Raw genomic sequence first — 22,450 nt, 5'->3', positions numbered from 1 at the left:
AGCGCAGTTTAGTGATATTTGACTTCAAGTGCGCTTAAATATAACAAAATTAAAAACGGTAATTTAATATTAGTGATCATGTTCTTAAAATTATTCCTACAGTGTGCCTTACCCAATACAGATCTAATATTATAACACTAATTATACTGTTTATACAAAGTGATGACAAATCTTAGAATAACAATAACAACAGGACAGGACAACACAAGAATATTAAAACTAAAAATATAACATAAAACAGGAAGCAGTTTGTGCTCAGAAATGAGAATCTTCTGAGCAGACATTTTAAAAGGTACAAGGAGGCAACCGAAACCAAACAATTACCGAAAGTTTTAGAATATGGCTTATTATAAATATCGAAAAGATGTTATGATTTATAAATGGTAAGATTTTTTAAATAACTTTGTTTTTAAAGCCCGTTTAAATTCAGCCAAATTCTGGAGATTAGTAAGAGCTGAGGGAAGTCTATTCCAGATGAACGGGCCTGTTACACGAAAAGAGCGATCATAGTAAGCGGCTCGAACTATGAACCGGGAATATAAATATCTAAATGTTAACTTCTTTATTACTACAGTTCATGCCTATACCGAGAACAACTTTTAATTATTTACGGCCATCAAAGAGCTGATGAGCTTATTAAGTGCTGTTTCCTGATCCTAGGAAATAAATTGTACAGCGCCCTTGAGGTGATTTTTCACAAAAACGGCGCTCTACAAATTATCAAATTATCATTATTGGATGTAGAGCGAATGAGCGAAGATAGGAGTGTAAGGAGGATATATAATGCAAATGTGAATGGTAGCAGAAGTCGGGGTCGCCCGAGGAAGACATGGCACGATCAAGTGAATCAGATACTAGAGTCGGGCCATGTCAAGAGTCAGAATAATAGAAGAGTATGTATGAGACGATGTATGAATGTGAATGAGGCAAGGAGTGTGTGCCAAGACCGAGTTGTTTGGTGGTCCGTCCTCTCTGCCTACCCCTGCGGGGAAACGGCGTGATGGTTAGTTAGTTAGTTATTGTTTTTCTTTAATTATAAAAACGCACCCCATATACTAAGTTTGGTGAGCGTGCTTCCGGAGTTTCAGGACCTAAAGCCTGGAATGAACTGTCATATGATTTAAGAATGATCACGGACTCGACAGAATTCAGAGCTAAACTTTAAAGTCAGAAATCTTTCACCTTCACAGACCGCGACATTGTAAATAACTAAAAGCGTGAAAATTTAAACAACTAAGAATTTGCAAGCTTGTTAAAATTCATAAAAATCCTCCATTCTTTCAAAATAAATATCAACTCCACTTTTGCCATTAATCTTCTAATAAATGTGATATCAATGGTAATGGAGGGTACAACAGCAAATGTGAAATCGTGTGATGTCAAGTGTTTTTAAAATAGTATCGTCTGCGTGCGGGATACAATACAAGCCTGCCTGACATGTTTTCTGTATCTGTTTGTAAATAATAAAATAGTATCGTCTGCGTGCCGGATACAATACAAGCCTGCCTGACATGTTTTCTGTATCTGTTTGTAAATAATAAAATAGTATCGTCTGCGTGCGGGATACAATACAAGCCTGCCTGACATGTTTTCTGTATCTGTTTGTAAATAATAAAATAGTATCGTCTGCGTGCGGGATACAATACAAGCCTGCCTGACATGTTTTCTGTATCTGTTTGTAAATAATAAAATAGTATCGTCTGCGTGCGGGATACAATACAAGCCTGCCTGACATGTTTTCTGTATCTGTTTGTAAATAATAAAATAGTATCGTCTGCGTGCGGGATACAATACAAGCCTGCCTGACATGTTTTCTGTATCTGTTTGTAAATAATAAAATAGTATCGTCTGCGTGCGGGATACAATACAAGCCTGCCTGACATGTTTTCTGTATCTGTTTGTAAATAATAAAATAGTATCGTCTGCGTGCGGGATACAATACAAGCCTGCCTGACATGTTTTCTGTATCTGTTTGTAAATAATAAAATAGTATCGTCTGCGTGCGGGATACAATACAAGCCTGCCTGACATGTTTTCTGTATCTGTTTGTAAATAATAAAATAGTATCGTCTGCGTGCGGGATAAAATACAAGCCTGCCTGACATGTTTTCTGTATCTGTTTGTAAATAATAAAATTAGATAAAGCCTAGGAACTCACAATAAATTGCCCATCGCTCTTGAGTTGATTTTTCATAAAAAACGGCGTTACATAAATTATTATTAGGCAGGTTCTTTTAAATTTGTAATATCCTATTTTTGTAAAACGAAAAATAAACGATAATTTAGTAAATTAAAATACATTTTACAAACTTTGTAAAAAGATCGTGCTATAATGCATGTTCCTTTTCGTTTTCACTCCGCCAGCCCACATAAAACGTCGGGTTTCTTATTTCCCGGGAACATATGTCGCCCCTCCCCCCCACCCCTGAAGGTCGGTTTACGGTGGGAATTAATTCCACGCGGCGGCAGCGGCGATATCGCCGGCGGTTAGGGGAGGCGGGGGAGCACTATAACATTTTCCAGGCAATAAACCCTCGTAAGTAGAGCGTGCTGTCACACCTTCAACCCGACCAAGATTTGCAGAAACTCACGAGTTAAAAAACTCATTAAAATTAATAAATTTTTAACTGAAGACACTGAAGATTAGTTTTTTTTACAATCGCTCAAATAATTTGTTGCTAAATAATTAAGTCATCGGTACCGAAAAAGTAACTCACAATCGCATATTGAGAACTTGAGTGACACGGAAGAGAAACACGGGTGCCTGGAAACGACACTGCCAACAGTGCCAACCCTGGGTACATATGAGGAGGCATTCGGGTCCGAGTTCTCTGAGAATGGTTGATTTGGAAAGGGTAGGATCCGCTTCCGGCAAAGGACTCGGGTTTAAGAATTCATTCCGGCTGAACCTACACACCGCTACTGCCGACCGATGCCGCTTTTGAAAAAAGCTTCAAGGCTGATTTTTCAAATATGTATTTATAAATTAGCTACGTTCAAAATGATTCAGTAGATAATCTTGATTTCATTGATTAATCGAAGTAACGATTTTTGTTATTTGTTTTTGGGGTATTATGCCGTGTTGCGCTAACTCCTTCTTTAGCCTAATAATACCCGGCATAATACCCCAAAAACAAATAACAAAAATACTTTTGGCCGTGAAAATCTTAAATCATATTTGAAGTAACGATTATTTTTAATGTTATATTTCGTTGCTGAAAATATTATTCTTTCGCCGCAAGTGAAAGGGTTGAAAGATGGGGAGGCGATGCATTAAATATAAATCGCTCCCAGCCCCCCCGAAGTCACGAGCGTCCCATATGGCGCTTACCGCCCACTTTTATGGCCGCACCTCGCACGCTTAATCTCGAACCTCACTCCCTACCCGACACTATTTTTTTCATCAGCATTAGCTGCTTTCTTGCCCCGGCTGCCTCCGCTATTACCCGCTATGGCTTGTACCGGATTAAGTGGGGTAGGTACCTGAATATTTATGTCAGTGGCTACTTGCGGGCTTACGTAATAGCCTACATAATAATGTGTGTTTTGGGCGTGAACAGCGAACCCGCGCCAACTTTCTGACGTTTGAATTTTTTTTACAACTTTGGTAGCTGTCTTTACGTAAACATTCATTATTTCATTTATCCATTTGGTAAATATCCAGAATTACTGGATAAGGGTAATATGCACAAATTTTTTTAAAACACTGCACCAGTTTAATAACAATAAGAAACAACTATTGTACATAGTCATCGGAATTTTAAAATAATGCATTTTAGTATGTAGTTATTTCGATAAAATAAAAAAAAATATTGTTCACTTGGCGGCCATAAATAATAGAAAGCATTAATGACTTGACAATTGTATTATCATGCAAATTTCTGAGCGTATATTGGTTAGTTCTTCGATCTCGAATACTTTCTCATTCCGTAAAGCGCACAGAAGTGAAATGACCACAAACTGCGCTATATAAATGTCAAGTTATTATTATTATATTCCCGCATCGCTTCATCTCTTCATATATAATTAGGACGAGGAATGCCATCGGTTAGTTTCTCACCCGCCGCTCTGGCTTACAGATGTAATCCCTGGAAGGAATGTCACAGTTGTGATGACCGATAATAGGTCATGTTTTTGCTGTAGACAGTTAAATTACCTAACTTCGGTTACCTCTGGCAGATCTGGCCCAAGAGACGCTTCGTAAACCGTCTGCTTCGGAGATCAGCTAACCCAGAGAGAGAGAAAATACTAACTGAAACCCTTTTGATAAAACGCAGGGTTAAGGGAACATATTACTTTTGTTAATAAGGAACCATACAGGTGTAACCTGTTCCTCAGTGAACCTATATTGTTGTTGTTAAAGTTTATTACTGTCTTACTGTTGAACTGCTATAAATATATGTCATACTTGCAAATTGATTGTACCCAAAATAAAGACTAATCGTGCTTACCATTAAAATTATGCATTTAATAATCTAGTTACAAATTTAGTTTTTTTCTTTTATTTGAACCAAATTAAGAACCAACTAAAAAATGAATGAAAGCTAGCCTTTAAATACCCATTTTAATAATATGGCTTGAACAAAATCCTTAACCATGTCAATAATTTTTTCATAATGTTGGTGAAAACCCAGCAAATAATCTCCTTGAGTTCTTTTAGAAAATTGCAAACATACACACACCTACCCTGTAATAACAAATTTACTTTAAAAATGTATAAAAAGATTATATTACGAAAACTATTAACTCTTTGATAAACACTAAATCTGCCGGCATGGATGTTATTATAGTACTTTTGCTTATAACACTAATACATGATTTGCTAGAACCTCTTACTTACCTACCTAATTAACCTCAGCATATCACAGGGAAACATTCGTAAACAACTGAAACAACTGGACTTGGTATAACCGATACAGAAAACTGGTTTAAAAGTAAAGATGAACAACTACAAACATATAATAATTCTTATCTCAATTCAGAAAGTGGTTAAAAATAGTTTACAAATAACTTATTAATTATCTGAAATATAATCACCTACTATTTGTAGACCAATTCGGATTTCGATCTAATAAAAGTACCGCTGATGCAATTACTACTATCACAGACGTTATTGTTTCAAACTTAGATAATACGATCTCCCATGACATACTGATAAATAAACTGATTGCATTTGGAATGACAGGAAAATAACACAATGTATCAAAATTCATTCAAGCACCTCCTCCTGCGGAGTTCACCAAGGATGTTTCCTAGGCCCAACATTGTTTCTTCTTTCGACCTATGTAACTTAATGATAGACGGCTTTAAGCCTTTAGTTTTGCAGATGATACTGTGTTACTCATTTAATCTGACAAACAAAAAGGCTGGAAAATCAATAAAAACATGATTTATGCCATTTCCGTAACATTAAACTCAAAAAACACTGAATATATTACTCCTAGCATTAATATCACTGGTCAACCCAATCTAGATCTGAAACATGAAGCACACGTCTGTCCTAGTACAATGTAATGAAACATACTGTAAATGTCCTTGTCTAGATGGAACCGAACATATTAAATACCTGGGTCTTACGTTTAATACATATCTTACATGGAACTATCATTGCCTTTTAATCACAAAAACATACTTCTTCCTCGAAAAGTATTTATTTTATTTTATCTACCTTTTTATACGCGCTTGGGGCTTCTAAATTGGGTACATTGAAATATTTGCAATTTTGTACATAAGGGTTATAAACAATGGTTGCAATTTTTTTTCTTCTTAGATTACCGCGGTTAGCAAAAGGTGTAAAAGTTAATCATAAAGTTATCCCTAAAGTCCCTTTAAAACCAAGCACTGAATATATAATATAAATACATATCTTTAACAAACTTCAAGTACTAGATGTTCGACAAATTTACGCCAAAACAACTTTACTTTTTTACATCAAACCCACTGGAATCTAGGGATCAGTGTGTCCAGGAGTGACGGACATAATAATATATCCCTCCCACTACGGCGCAAGGCGATGGGTCGAGACCAGTTGGAGAGGTCAAAGGGTCCACCCAAACCAGCCTCTCCCGATTCGGCACGTCACGCAGCTGGCGGGCAGCCACATCCCGAACATGCCTCTCCCAATGAACCCGGGCACCCCTGCTAAATCACCAAACGTAGCCAAACACTTGGCAGAGGTGTTGTTTATCCAAGCGAAAATAATTCTAAAGAATACCTACTGCAGACCAAAACAATTTTTACATTAGAACAAAGAAAGTTGAGATATTTTGCGCCTAAACTATACAATAAACTACCGACGAAACAAGACAAATAAAAGCTTTAATCAATTTAAAATCGTCAACTAAACAAACAATGGATATTTAATAAAGGTCGTGCAATAACCGGTGAACTCACCCAACTCTAGCGTATTTCGTAGAAAATTATTTTTTGTACGTTGGTCGATGAGTAATATTGTACCTGCTAGTAAATACGTAGTTTTTTAGGAACTCGAATGTTATATGATTTGGTAAACCATGGACAGTGAATTAATTCTTTTTGCTCAAAAGTCTGCCTTAATACAGGTTCTAGTTGTGAGGCAGGTTATATCTTGTCTCTTTATTACTTGCCATTATATATTACATGGCTTTTGTTTGTTTAAACGATCTTAAACTAGGCTCGAGGTCGGCTTTACCACACCAACGTAGAACGGACGTGTAAAAATCAAATTGGTAACAGCCTGTTCCTGTATAAAACTAAACTTACACTTCTCAAATTATACCGAATCCATTAAATTTCATAATTTTAACTCCCTCCAAACACGACGTCTAATTTTTGATCAAATCTTATTGTAATGGTCTGGACTCACCAAAACTTACCAATTTAATAAATCTTCATATTCCGTCTAGATCAACCCGACAATCTGATTTATTTTATTTACCCTCGTGTAGAACAAACATTCGAAAAAATTCCCCAATTCCTCGTGTATGTGCACAATATAATACAAAATTTTACAGCATTGACATTTTTGGTAATAACCTAAATAAATATCGATACGAAGTAATGCGTACGATTGATTATTAATATGAGAGTGTGGAATGTATCGGGAGCATCTCCTATCCTCTTCCTCTCCCCTTCCTTTAACACCAAATTAATTTTAAGATATTAAAACTTTATTTTAATTTGACTTCAGTTAACTTGTATATTTATTTCTATCATTGTATATTATATAAAAGCTGTTTGTTTCTTACAAAATAAATAAATATCTAATTTTACTTTGAATATTATATTGATGATAAATAAATAAAATAACAAATTACAAAGTGCATCTAAAGTAATGACATTAAATCGATATTAATATTAATTTACAGTAATTCTGGATATTTTCATCTATTGAATACTGATCTTTGTATTCTCGATAATCGATTGATAATGTTATATTATTGGTGTCAATTCCTTTTAATTTGCTGAATGTCGTAAAATATATTCAACAACAATTAACAACGCTAAGCTTCTATTTATTTCTTGCCGTCAGATATCTAAGCCTTTCCCTTTTATTTTTATCCGTTCTTATCTTAATTTATTGTACTAGGTTGTTATTTTTTTTATTCACGGAAAGTGACGTTATTTAGCATAGATTATCGAGTTATTATTTATTTTCACAAAAGTTATTACTTTGTGGTTTAGTGAATGGCTTATTAATTCGAAGTAATTAAGGTTCCATTTTAACAACCTTTATACCATTTTAACGGTTTTACTCGACTATCGTGGAACTTTGTAATAATATTTTCGTAAAAGCTGACAAGCATTTGAAATAATAATGATATGTTGTAGCAATAGCGATTACACATTAATTTACTGAACTTAATGAGGCATGTTTTAAAAATGTACAAATGTCACGCGATTTCTCATGTAAGTCACGGCATAAATTATAATGTAATGTAGTATTAGCAGTCACTGGACAAACTCGAAAACACGTTGTTTATTTGTCAGGATGGTAGATAAAAAATAAATTACGCTTTTTATGTTATTTCAAATTTTTATGGCTGTAATAAAAAAATGCTAGTTCGATAAATAAAGATGAGTTCTTTCTTGAGTGGGTCCGTTCTACAATTTCAAAATTGAGATCTAATTACTTACCAGATTTTTAAAATATCTCTCTTGATCCAAATTATCTTCATGAGAATATTTAAAATATTAACATTTTATGAAAATATATATTTATATGGTTTCCACCATTGGAATAGCAATGTCTGCAATCTTCCGAAACCCTGTAAAATTTTATTGCTTCTTGTTGCAGAGAAATTCAATTTCACCCGGAGAGCGAGAGAAGTACCGACCCAGAAGTCCCTCAGAGCCCGACCACAAGAAACTGAAGAAGGAAGAAAAAGACCTTGGTCACGTGAGTACCAGACACTTTCATAGAAAATATATAAACAAGCATTTATTTATCAACCACCTTCCTAATGATGCATTCCAATAGATAATCTCTTGTGCACTGAATTTAGCAAAAGTTGAGAATAGACAATCATATTCCTAAAGGGGTCCGGAAACGATCTGTGTCTACGCCGTTGACATGAGAATGTGCATTGAAGTGTGACAATACATCTAAAGTAAGCGAATACAGTGATAATCTGTGGATTTTACTTTCCGTAACTTTGGACAATCGCGATATAGGTAATGCAATAAGGCACTTTTTTATTTTTTCAATAATGACCTTTTAATTTAAAAACAAGTATATATATTTTTTTATTGTTACAGTTAGTTTTAATAGTTAAAATAATTTTCATTGCTTTAATTTTTCGGGTCTCCCCAAAACGCACCAGTCACAAAAAGCCTACGTTTTATTTCAACAGGCACTGTATTTTGTATGGCGACGTAGAGAGTCAAGACGATTTTTTTATTCTTAAGTTTAACCGCTTTTGGTATTGAAGAACACTAGGTAAAATGTCAGCGTCTCTTCACTACTTTTATTGCATTCTACCAAATTGCACAAATACATCCTTGACCACACGTGATAATATTGGAGAACACTAGGTAAAATGTCAGCATCTCTTCACTACTTTTATTGCATTCTACCAAATTGCACAAATACATCCTTGACCACACGTGATAATATTGGAGAACACTAGGTAAAATGTCAGCATCTCTTCACTACTTTTATTGCATTCTACCAAATTGCACAAATACATCATTGACCACACGTGATGATATTGGAGAACACTAGGTAAAATGTCAGCATCTCTTCACTACTTTTATTGCATTCTACCAAATTGCACAAATACATCCATGACCACACGTGATGATATTGGAGAACACTAGGTAAAATGTCAGCATCTCTTCAATACTTTTATTGCATTCTACCAAATTGCACAAATACATCCTTGACCACACGTGATAATATTGGAGAACACTAGGTAAAATGTCAGCATCTCTTCAATACTTTTATTGTATTCTACCAAATTGCACAAATACATCCTTGACCACACGTGATGATATTGGAGAACACTAGGTAAAATGTCAGCATCTCTTCACTACTTTTATTGCATTCTACCAAATTGCACAAATACATCCTTGACCACACGTGATGATATTGGAGAACACTAGGTAAAATGTCAGCATCTCTTCACTACTTTTATTGCATTCTACCAAATTGCACAAATACATCCTAGACCACACGTGATGATATTGGAGAACACTAGGTAAAATGTCAGCATCTCTTCACTACTTTTATTGCATTCTACCAAATTGCACAAATACATCCTTGACCACACGTGATAATATTGGAGAACACTAGGTAAAATGTCAGCATCTCTTCAATACTTTTATTGTATTCTACCAAATTGCACAAATACATCCTTGACCACACGTGATGATATTGGAGAACACTAGGTAAAATGTCAGCATCTCTTCACTACTTTTATTGCATTCTACCAAATTGCACAAATACATCCTTGACCACACGTGATGATATTGGAGAACACTAGGTAAAATGTCAGCATCTCTTCACTACTTTTATTGCATTCTACCAAATTGCACAAATACATCCTTGACCACACGTGATAATATTGGAGAACACTAGGTAAAATGTCAGCATCTCTTCACTACTTTTATTGCATTCTACCAAATTGCACAAATACATCCTTGACCACACGTGATAATATTGGAGAACACTAGGTAAAATGTCAGCATCTCTTCAATACTTTTATTGCATTCTACCAAATTGCACAAATACATCCTTGACCACACGTGATAATATTGGAGAACACTAGGTAAAATGTCAGCATCTCTTCAATACTTTTATTGCATTCTACCAAATTGCACAAATACATCCTTGACCACACGTGATAATATTGGAGAACACTAGGTAAAATGTCAGCATCTCTTCAATACTTTTATTGCATTCTACCAAATTGCACAAATACATCCTTGACCACACGTGATAAACAATGTTACTATAAAACCTGCATTACTTCTTTTTATTAACAAATTCATAATCGTCTCAGAATATTTATTAAAAAAAAAACTAAACCTCCAAATGGAAGAAAATGGTAAGACGCCATCGAACTAATCAATAAGAAAAATGCTCCTTTATCCCTTCAACTGTATTTTGTTACGGGGATCATTGTATGCAATTACGATAGTTTAATTTAGTGGATTTAATAATTGTTTGCTACAAATTTAACCTACATTGTCCTTGTAAGTTTGATTACACTTTGCGACTGCATCAACTGCATATTTTCTTTTCAAATTAAATGATTTTTTTACATTAACTCCACAAAAGAAGCTCTGAGGAAAATAATTTCCCTTAGGGTCTATGTTATCTTTGGGGACGCTGGGTGGAGGGTCTTTTTTAGTACAATTTTATATCTAGGAAGGAGTGAATATCGGTATTTTTCTCCGGCGATAAACGACTTACGGCTCTTGTCGATGTTGTATGTATATGCGCTCAATCCAAATGCACATCATTCCTCCCATCAATGCACAGCGCCCTTGGGGTGATTTCTCACGAAAATGGTGCTATATAAATTAGCCAAATATTATTTATATTGACAATCGCTACAATAGCCTCATTAACAGAGGTTAATTTAATTAGCAATTGTCAATCGCATCAATGAAGTAAATTAACTTGACAAACTGTTGGTAGTTGATATCGATCGTTTCTCGGGGCGCTTAAGGAAATGTCACGATAAACAATCATATTCATAACGAAAGATAAAGCTCACAGTAGACAAACAAACAATCCTCTACAACAGTCTCCCAAAGTGGGCGATAACGCCCCCTTGTGGACGATGGAGGTTTTCAGGGGTGAATAGAAGGCTCTATAAAAACCTGACGGAATCTATCTGAATTAAATAATAATACGAGGCGTATCCAGAAAGTAAGTGTACTGAATTTTTGTAGGTTACAAATCTTTTTATTGAAACAAAAAAATTACATGATTACCGTAGTACATATGTAAGCTATTTTTAGACATAGTCGCCATTCCTTTCAATGCAGGTGGTGAAGCGGGGTATCAATTTTTGATGCCTTCCTCGAAGAAGTTTCCCGCCAACCCCTTCGTCCACTTCTCCACCTCCTCCTTTACCTCCTCGTCGGTTGAAAACCTTTTTCCACCCATGTACAGCTTCAGGAAGGTAAAGAGATAATAATCTGAAGGTGCTAGGTTAAGGGAATGCGCGGGGTGGTTCAGGATATCCCATTTAAACGAAGCAAGCAGTTCCTTCGTGGCGTTGGCTGTGTGTGGTCTGGCATTGTCGTGCAGCAGGCTGACTCCCTTTGTCAGCATGCCTCTCCTCTTGTTATGAATCGCCTTCCGCAATTTTTTTAGGGTCTCACAGTATCTTGCAGAGTTGATGGTCTCCACTTGAGGCAGATATTCAATCAAAATTATGCCTTGACAGTCCCAAAACACGGATGCCACGATTTTCTTGGCTGAAATTGTGGTTTTGAACTTTTTGGTGGAGGGTGAAGAGGTGAGAACCGTTTTTAAACTCGCGATACCACTTGTACACACTCGTACAATTCATAGCTTTATCACCATATGCAGTTTTAACCTCATTATAAACCTCAAACGGAGGTTTTTCCTTCCAAACGAGATAACGGATGACGCCGCGTATTTCGCATTTGGCGGGAGATTGGATTGACATTTTTCACGAAACGTGTTGTCGCGTTGACACTTCTCAACATACTGACCTTGAACAGGTCTCGTTGCGGAGGGGAAGAGTCAGGCTACACGTAAGTGTAGCCAACATATCGAAAATAAAATTAATTCGGTCGTGAGAGCCTCAGTACACTTACTTTCTGGATATGCCTCGTACTTTGTGTTACTTCCTTACAACAAAACACAGGAATATCGGAAGACATGAATTTAATAACTTTTGCAATTTATCAGCAGTGTCCTTCAGTAACGATGACTTGCTTATTTACTGTCAGCACTTGAAGAACGTTTCCAGGAAATTCTAAATATGGACGTACCAGACTCGGTGTTGGATGCTTTTTCAAATGTCAACACAGCAGGATCGTCCCAGTTAGAAGAAAAACTTATATAACTGAAAACAAACGAACAATTAAAATTTTTATTCAAGATTGGCTAACAACAATTTTGGCTGCAGGAGCGAATCTCCCAAGTATACCCTGGCCCCTGGGTTATGGTCAATAAATAGTTTTATTTCCTCCCATTGAAATATTGTTTGATCTCAGAAATAGGATATGTATCTCTCAACGCTATCTATCCTATCCATATAATAATGCATGTCTAAAAATTATATTTTCAATAACTGTTTTGAAAGACTAGATTTTTTTAAATGTCAAAGTGGGCGGTGGTCGAAAAAAGTTTTGAGAACCTGTGCTCTAAATAATGAAAGATAAAAAAATAAAATTTGGCCATTTCTACGTATATGGTCACTAAAATTACGAGTATAATGCTTTAAATTAATGATAATAAATTGTATAGCATAGTTTTGTGATAAAAACTGCTAAAACAACTTCACCGATTGAAAATTTCTAAAACTAATTTCATATGTTTCACTTATACGAGTATGACGACAATCATTTACCCCAGCACGGGTAAAGCACTCAGTGCCTATTGTACCGATAACATAAAAAAATAATGACATAATACACAATCATATTTACGCAATGAAAAGTTACATATAGGTACATATATAAATTATACATTTTATTTTTCAATTTTGTAATATACAATAACTATGTATAAATTATTAACAATTATTATTCATATGTAAACCCCCCAAAAGGGCGTTAATAAATAAATCATTTGTTTTTAACACCTTTTGACACGGAATTGATGAATGAACGAATGACGAATTCAATGTAGTTTTTCATGAGCCTATCCTATGTCCAATGGTCCAGTGTTTGATAAGCCTTCCGTCTTATTGCAGCAAAGCGACGGAGAGAAGTCCGATCAGGACTTGGTGGTGGACGACGCTTCCGAAGACCCCGTGTCTCCGCACAACGGTACCGCTAGCCCCCGAGAGAACGGCATCGACAAGCTGCAGCCCAAGAAGGAACATGTCGGACCACATAGTCCAAGGTAACAATAAGAAGGAGTACGTTTGACCGCACATTCCGAAATAATTATTATGTCTTTCTTGGTCAACCATTTGGATGTTTTTTTCAATGGACAACTGTCTACATAATGAATGATTTCATTAGAAAATCATCTACATGATGAAAGATTACGACGGAAAATGGTCAAAATGCAGCTGTAGATACCTATGCACGAATAGTTTCAATCACAAAACAGAACATCGAAGAAAAGTGAAGAAAAAAAGTTTATAATATGGGAAAAGGATAGACAAAAGGGAAGAAGAATATTTTGATTTATACTAATTATCCACAAAACATTAAAAAAAGAGTAGGATGTGGGTATTGATAATTTTGATTTCAAATTTATAATTCTCAAAACAAAGTAAAACATTTATAATGAAATAAAATAATTTTTGTTTTAAAACCACGAGTTTTTAATAATTTTTTGAACCGACCGGTTTCGCTTTACTCAAGTATCTTCAGGGTACAAATTATTACTAGACAAGAAGTACAAAGTGTGAGCTTATATATAAAAAAATTTTTGAGGGAGACAACATGATATAAATATAACAAACACAGAGAAATCATACAATACATTTACACAAGAACAAAAGACATGGGAAAAACCTAACGATAATAATTTTGTAGACTAATGGATTATAATAATGTACGAGGTATATGGAGAAACAAAGCATCAACTGACATGGGGTGATAAGGAGAACTTGGACATTTTTAATGGTTTATTGGGAACAAACTCAATATTGGACTACTTGATATCTCAAATTGATTATTAAGAATAGGACTTTTGGTTTTTATAGCTTTTTTTATTTCCAGTGCTTCTAGATTATTGAGTCTGTTACCATGCCCGTTTGTATGTAAAATATTAGCGCCTGTGTTATGACAGAAAGTATGATCTTTGCTAATCAGATGATTGGCAAATTCAGAAAATCCGTTATTATTGAGACAACGAAGATGCTCTTTAATCCTAATGTTAACATTACGTGTTGTCTTACCGATATAAAATGCCGCACAATTATTACAATTTAATTTATAAATGCCTGAATTGCTTAGTTTGTCGTCTTTATCTTTTGAATTAATTAGAAATTTACCTAGATTATTATTGGTATAAAAAGCCGGTCTGACTTCAGAAGGAAGGTTTTTTACACTTAAGTTAGAAAAGTTATTAATAAATAAAATACGACGCCATTGATAAGTAATATTATCATTGATTTTTGTACAAGGACTAGCGAATAAGAAGCGATTACTGGCGATTTGCTTTAGTTTGTGGCGTCGAGAAGAATCCATTCAATAATTAATAATAAACCGCTCGACCTACTTAGTACCTACTCCTGAGCTACTCATCCGGAATCGTAAACAAAACAAGCACCTACTTGTCTACCGGCGACAATACGTCACAGGCCGTCTTTCACATTACGAGAACTCGCCAGAAGGTTCGAGTCTACCGCCTAGGCATAATTGCCGCGCTGTCGAAACTTCGCGAAAGGTCCAGACCGAGCGAGTGGCCTCGATTTAGTTGCCATTTAACTACATGCTGTTGCCACCGTATAAATATGCCCGACGCAGCGAGTCAGTCAGTCAGTCATCAGTCCGCCGTCATTTAACAAGAATCAACGAGTGATAACCCGCGCTTCTCTTACTAGCGCGAAGGACAATATTCCCGGCTTCGCCCGTACCATCATGGACTCTATCGGGACATCATCATAGCACTCTGGCCCAGATCGCCGTCCCTGGCCAGCGCTATTCGGATTACAAGCGCCCTGGTTCCAGGGTCTCTGACCAGCGCTTCTCGTGGTTTTAAATTTTTTTTATTTTATTTCATTTTAAATACGTCAAACCACAAAGTGATTGCTTTCTACAATAATAAACCATTTATTTTATGCTAGTTGAAGTCAAGTTTGCAAAATTTCATAAATGTCGAAATAGAACTGAAGATTTGTATAAAAATCAAATTCATGCCGCCCACCTGGTTTCTGCCCGCCACAGACACTCTCCTCTATATATATATATATGTAGAATAATTAAATAATTTTCTCGGTTTACCCGCGTTACATAGTCCTTAAAAGGACTTTTTAATTCCTGGCGTTTCGGACAAATCTCACTGTCCATCTTCAGAGGCCTTATGTCTTGAGTTTTGTCTCAAACTGAAAGCTCTGAAGATGGACAGTGAGATCTGTGCCAAAAGTCACTAATTAAAAAGTCCTTTTAAGGACTACTTTACGCGGGTTAACCGAGAAAATTATTCTACATCTTACACCCGTGAAAACCTTAACCATAACATATATATATATATATATATAGATCTGTCCGAAATGTCAGGAATTAAAAAGTCCTTTTAAGGACTACGTTACGCAGGTAAACTGAGAAAATTACTGTACATCTTACACCCGTGAAAACTTTAACCATAACATATATATATATTTCGATCGTCTGTTGAAATAATGAGCTTTTACAATATTTAACATTGGCCTATTTTCATAACTTTCCAAACTTCCTCTTACACTTTGTCACCTTCTTCAGAATAACGAACTTGGAACTCTTTACTACCCTCCATCGGCTCATGTATTGTAATATCTATAATAATTTTATTCAAAATAATAATACATAGAGCTTCTTCACATTAATAGCATTATATTTACATATTGTTAAAGTTATCAGCTCACCGTTTGTTCTTAATGTTCTGTTTTGTCATGAAACCATTTCCTGTTTCTCAACAATTTGCGCTGATTTCAGATCTGGCACATCGAGCAATGCATCAACTCCGTCCACCAAGAAGCTGGACGGAGACAAGCCCACCACTCCCATCTCCAAGTCGGTGACCCCTACTAGCGGTGGTTCCGGGGGCGGGGGAGGAGGTGCAGGCCCAGCGGGGCTCAAGCCAGCCCTGGGCAAGCCCCCCGCGCTTGCAGGATATCCTTATCACCTCGCTGGGATGAATGGTCAGTACAGTAAGTCATCGCATTTGTCATTGGATTTATTTAACTAAGTATTTCACCACCTCTGAGTCAACTGTAGATAAGCGCTACTCCTAGAGTATTGTAGTTAACCTTAAAAGCAATCTTTATCTTTAATCTTTAAATAGTATAAAAAAAGTCTTTACCGTATTTCAATACACAAAAATATTAACATGTATGTAAACTATATATATAAAAATTTGAAAAGAAAAAAGCATAAATACTCTTGTCTGTATTGTTTTTTATTACCTACCTAATTAATCATTATGTTCAATACACAAAAATATAAACACGTAGAAAAAAAAAATGCTGTAGTAAATAGCTTGTTTTGAAAAAATGATGAGATTTGATATATTTTTTAGTTAATTTGTAGTTTTGTTGAAATTTTATTGAAGAAATCGATATGTCTCGAAAGCAGCAAGTATAATAAAAAAATCTTACATCGAATGTTTAGCGGATTTTGAAAAAACGGTCATCATTTTTGTTGGTGGTGAAGATTTCTTGAATATTGCCTAACTCCACAGATAAATAGTATACATCATTCTTGTGCAATGTTGACTCTACGTACTGATTTGATGTACAATTTATTGTAGGTGCAGGTCACGCCGCCCACGAGCTGGCGGCCGCGTATGGGGGGGCTGGTGGCGGGGGCGCGGCCGGACTACACGCGGCGGGCCTAGCGCCCCCCTACCCGCCCCGGGCCCCCCTGCAGCCCTACGAGCCGCTCAGAGCGCCCATGTCGGCCATACCCGGAGGAAAGCCGTAAGTTCCTACTTTCGCTTGTCGGAATAGATTAAATTTGTTACACACATATATACAGATACCGATTGTTATGCTTTATATCATAACCGAATCGGGTTTCGTACTGTGATGAGGCATGTTCGATTTTGCAGGTTCTTCGGCACATGGGAATTTTTAGATTGGCCGAAGGTAAGGGAGTGCGTTCGCTCCTTAAAGCTAGCCACCATTGCTCCTAACATATCCTCTAGAGTTGCTTCCCCCAGTTTTGTCCAGGGCGGCCCACTAGAAGACATGGAGAAGACGTCCACCTCTCTGGAAAATCTCTCAGTATTTTCCGTGGAAGCCACCTCAAATAGGACTATAAATTTTTTCAATTCAATTAGTTTATTCCTTTAAAAACATTACAAAATTACATTTTAATTCGTTTTTAAGTACATTTGTAAAATGGTATTACATAATAAGTAAGCGGTGTATCGACTATACCAGCATCAATAGAGCTTGCCTTTTAAAGGCAGCTTCACCGATGCTAAATCTTCATAAATATGTCGATATCCGAATTGATTCTGTTCAAAAGCAAGACTGCTCTCCCCACAGCTACAGGCATGACCATTGGCAAGTTAGTCCTGCAGGCCGGGAGATAAAACAGTCTATGCTGTCGGTGACGGAGATAAAGAAGAGCTTATTACCTTATTCGATCCCAATCTGACCGCTAACCATAACATGACTAACGTAGCGTTTCTCTTTCCAGCGCTTATTCTTTTCACGTGACAGCCGATGGCCAAATGCAGCCGGTACCTTTTCCGCCCGACGCCCTGATTGGGCCGGGTATCCCTAGACATGCACGCCAGATTAACACGCTCTCGCATGGCGAGGTGGTATGCGCTGTCACCATCAGCAACCCCACCAAGTACGTGTACACGGGCGGCAAGGGCTGCGTCAAGGTGTGGGACATCTCGCAGCCCGGGTGCAAGAGCCCTGTCTCGCAGTTGGACTGTCTGGTGAGTCGGTGTCGGTAGCGTCATTGTTCCCATCAGGGTCGTCAAATGATCTTCTCACGATGATGTTCTCTTGCAATCATTTATTGATGGTTGGTTTTGTAGAACCAATGGGGTGTGAGGAGAATATATGACATGCGAGTGAATGAAAGTATTATTGTAAGGTTCTGTTGGTCCCAAAGACTACCATGGGCTGGTCATGTTGAAATAATAATATATGACAGGATGTCAAAATTCATGACTGAGTGGAGGCGAGTCCGAGGAAGAGGATTATTTGTGAAGAAGAGGGCGAATATTTGTGAAGGAGGTCAAATCCCATCCTCAGATGTAGTGCTGTGATGATGATGAAGTGAATGATGATATAAGATACTCAGAGATGTGCTTTATTTCAAATAAATCCATTTAAAATGGAAATGCAAAATGCAAAATGGGTATTTTCCATTTTGCATTTTAAATGCTTTTCTAAAAACCATTTTGCATTTTGCATTTTAAATGCTTTTCTCAATGCATTTTCCATTTTAAATGCTTTTTTGCAACATTCTTCCTACTATCTCCACTCATCTTTTTTTCACAAGCCCCAAATATCAGTCGGTCCTCAACCTCGCTATGAGAGATAATTTACATTTGTCAAGTTGCTCCCTGGTAGGAGCCCTGGCAATTGAGTGATACCATTACAAAAAATACTGATTCATATACTGAACATGGGGCCATGACGCTGTAATATTAAATGTTAGATAGCAGTTTCTATGTTTTTACGTCGGCAACATTAGTCCCGCGCAAATTTTTTGTGGTTTCATAATCTATAGTCGTGGTGTTTTTGGATTTACCATCATGTAATATGTTTATTCTACATTGATGTCCATTATTAAATGACAAAATTGTTTAAAATTTCAATAATTATTTTAATTGTTTGACCTGAGAAACCATTTTGCGTTTTCAATGCATTTTGAAAATAGGTATTTTCACAGACATAGGAATTAATAGACGAGAAGAAAATGGCGAGGGGTAAAATCAACTGTTGAAGAACGAAGGGAGTGAAGCTGACTGTGATTCGTCAATAAATCAATCTGACAGTAAATAGGCATCTCGCATTATAATATCACCATTTACTTCTTAAAAGTAAAATCTGCTTTTGAATGAATAGACATTTTTACATGGGAGCGCAAATTACGCGCCACGTTATGAAAAAATTTGCGAAGTCCAAATTCGGCAAAAAAATTCGGTTCTATTTTCAGAGTCGAATATTTCGTTTAAGTATTTAGTTAAGACACTTTTATAAATGTTCATAATTTACTTCCCAGCAACCAACCAGCTTTGTGTTTCGCGTCCAGACGTTTCTCGATGTGATAGTAACAACTGATTCATATTATACGATGTGAATATGCTTAAAATAAAGTAAAATAATGCTTATATATGGAATGTAATACGACAATTGGGTTTATTCTCTTTTTCACATCTATTTTTACAAGTTTTCATAGTACAAGTCAACATTTTGCCGTGTTATTTCGTAAAATGAACCGATGATGCCTCGACCATATTTCGCACAAGAATGATGACGTCACGTTTTCAAATTTCACTTGAGGCCATACGCGAGCACAGCCGGCTCCAATGGAACCGGTATGGGGAGTGGGGATAATACGCTTTTAATCACTTAGGGCAGGTCTACTAATATTCATATGTCTATGGGTATTTTGCATTTTGCATTTGAAATGCTTTTCTAAAACCCATTTTGCATTTTGCATTTTCAAATGGAAAAGTTTTGACCCATTTCCATTTTCCATTTCAAATGGTTTTGAGTACCCATTTTGCACATCTCTGAAGATACTATGGTCAAATATAATGGTTTGTAAATGATAATTTCGCTTAGCCTAACTCGTCTCTTAATTTAAAGAGTCTTTAAATCGCTTAGCAAATAAAATAAAAGTACAGTTAAGCAATTGAGTGAGATCCCTGAATCATGTGTACGATAAAGCTATGATTGATTGTATTACTTATTAATAGTTCTGACCGGAATGCAAGGTCGACGGGGCGTCTTAGGAAAATGGACAAGTTTATGGAAGATGCGTAAGTGGTTTGAAGAAGTATAACTGTTGGAGTTGGACGGAGAAGCGAGTGAATGAAATATAAAGTCAGAGACAACCCACGACTACATTGCTGTGACTGAAATATCCCATATCCATTAAAAGAAATCTAATAAAAAAATGTAATAATATTATTATTGTGTATTTTTTCAGCAACGGGATAACTATATAAGATCGGTGAAGCTACTTCCCGATGGCAGAACACTGATTGTGGGAGGAGAAGCCTCCAATCTCTCGATATGGGACCTGGCCAGCCCAACTCCTCGTATCAAGGCGGAACTCACGTCCAGCGCACCGGCTTGCTACGCCCTGGCCATCAGCCCAGACTCTAAGGTTACTGTCTTTTATACATTTTTGTTATTCAACCTCTCAATATCGGACTCGGCCAGCCCAACTCCTCGTATCAAGGCGGAACTCACGTCCAGCGCACCGGCTTGCTACGCCCTGGCCATCAGCCCAGACTCTAAGGTTACTGTCTTGTATACATTATTGAAATTCATTTAATTAATAGTTGTTAACTATCTTTATTAGATGAGAGGCTCAAAATTCTGATTTAATAAGTACTTTTTGTTTTGACTCTGAATTATTTCTTGTCTTATTAAGCTTTGGTAAGGAGATAACAGTCAAAAGACAACCAATCGTTATTATTAAAATAGGTGTAATATCTAGTAGTTAACAGTTAACTTTTCAAGGCAATGCACAATCATGTGAACCACAAATTCGTGATCTAAGTGTTATACTTGACAGTAAACATTTGAGGCTCATATTGATAATATGATTGTTAATAAAGCCCTTAGAATGCTAGGATTCTTATTCCGTATTGGAAAAGAATTTAATAATATCATAACACTGAAAATACATATTGTATTTTTCTTATGTTCGCAGTCATCTTGAATTCGCTTCTCCCATATGGAATCCTCAATATAATATTTACATAAATCGCATTGAAGCCATCCAAAGAAAATTTGTCCATCATTTAAATTTCAATTTTTTTTTTTTTTTTTAAAAGAAAGACAAACATTCCTGGGTTACGAATAACCTGACAATATTTGTGTGATGTTCTACCCTTCTGGGTAGTCAGCCGTGGACTTCTTGCCACAGACTTCCAACACTCCTTGGATGGAAGATACCTCTTTCAGTAATTAGTAGGTTACTTGTTATTAACTGGTTTATTTAGAATATCGCGTGTACAATATAACCGCGTTGGTCAACCTTTCTCTGAACTAGCTAGATTCGATCTGCTAGAGGGATTCCAAATGAAACCTAACCTGAAGCTGAGACGCCCTCTGTCGTCGGAGGCTAAAACTACGAGCACTGCCATCTGTGTCTAAAAGCCCGAAGCTTTATACACAACATCTTCCCCCTGTTAACTAGAAACCTGTCTACGATATTTCATTGTTACAGTATTATTTTTAAAATCACGAATCTATACAATCGCAAACAGATGTCACTAAAATCAATATTATTAAAATCAAGAACTAAATATTTGAAAATATATCATTACACACAAAATTAAATAATTCATTAAGCACTGACTCTACTCCAAAAAGATGTTGACTCTATAAGTAGCTGATTCTTTCCCTGGAGGTCATTTCAAAGACGTCTGGGACGAAGTCGTCCCGCCCATGGTGCTGGTTCATTTTGTGGTGGGCTTCTGTTTCTCCCTGGAGACCTGAAATCAAGAGAACTCCGGTTAAAATCTCTCAAAAGGAGTGACGTGTCAACCTCATCTGCCCAGCATTTCGTCATATCAGACGCGAAAGGTTCACTCTCTGCCTCTTCCTCTCTATGCTGCGGACATCCTCTCAGTTGATCAATATGCCTTTTCCACGACATCTGTGTCCCCACAATTTTAATAACATACAGTTTTTTTCCCAGTCTTTTTTCAACAATTCCTTTTGCCCAAGAACATTTATTCACTTGTCTGAAGTCTCTCGCTAAACACTTCTGACCTATCTGAAAACTTCTACAAACAACCCCACCGAAATTCCTAAACTGATTTTCTTGACTTTTATTAATATTCGCATTCGCTAAATTCTCTGTCGAGGTTGCTACGTTTCCTTCAAAACTTTTAGGTAAAAGGCTACTAAAGGTTGATTTTAATCTCCTACCAAACATTAGCACTGAGGGTTCA

At 36.5% G+C, this 22,450-nt stretch overlaps 1 protein-coding gene across 5 annotated transcripts in view; it reads left to right on the top strand.

Moving 5' to 3' along the window:
• The window catches only part of LOC149425730 (protein groucho-like), a 358,855-nt gene that overhangs the window by 322,160 nt on the left and 14,245 nt on the right, over positions 1 to 22,450 (top strand). For 4 of the 5 annotated variants that reach the window (XM_089641419.1, XM_089641413.1, XM_089641399.1 and 1 more), the window contains exons 9-14: positions 8,276 to 8,377; positions 13,380 to 13,531; positions 16,279 to 16,493; positions 17,093 to 17,261; positions 17,989 to 18,238; positions 20,470 to 20,784. In XM_089641419.1, coding sequence (XP_089497545.1) covers positions 8,276 to 8,377; positions 13,380 to 13,531; positions 16,279 to 16,493; positions 17,093 to 17,261; positions 17,989 to 18,238; positions 20,470 to 20,784 — 1,203 coding nt within the window. The remainder of the gene's footprint in view (positions 1 to 8,275; positions 8,378 to 13,379; positions 13,532 to 16,278; positions 16,494 to 17,092; positions 17,262 to 17,988; positions 18,239 to 20,469; positions 20,785 to 22,450) is intronic. The other variant, XM_089641407.1, reaches the window with a different exon arrangement.

Source organism: Hesperophylax consimilis, chromosome 2 (genome assembly GCF_061612785.1).
Source record: "Hesperophylax consimilis isolate HC1 chromosome 2, BYU_Hcon_1.0, whole genome shotgun sequence".
Taxonomy (NCBI): Eukaryota; Metazoa; Arthropoda; class Insecta; order Trichoptera; family Limnephilidae; genus Hesperophylax; species Hesperophylax consimilis.
This window is presented reverse-complemented; position numbering and strand designations above follow the sequence as displayed.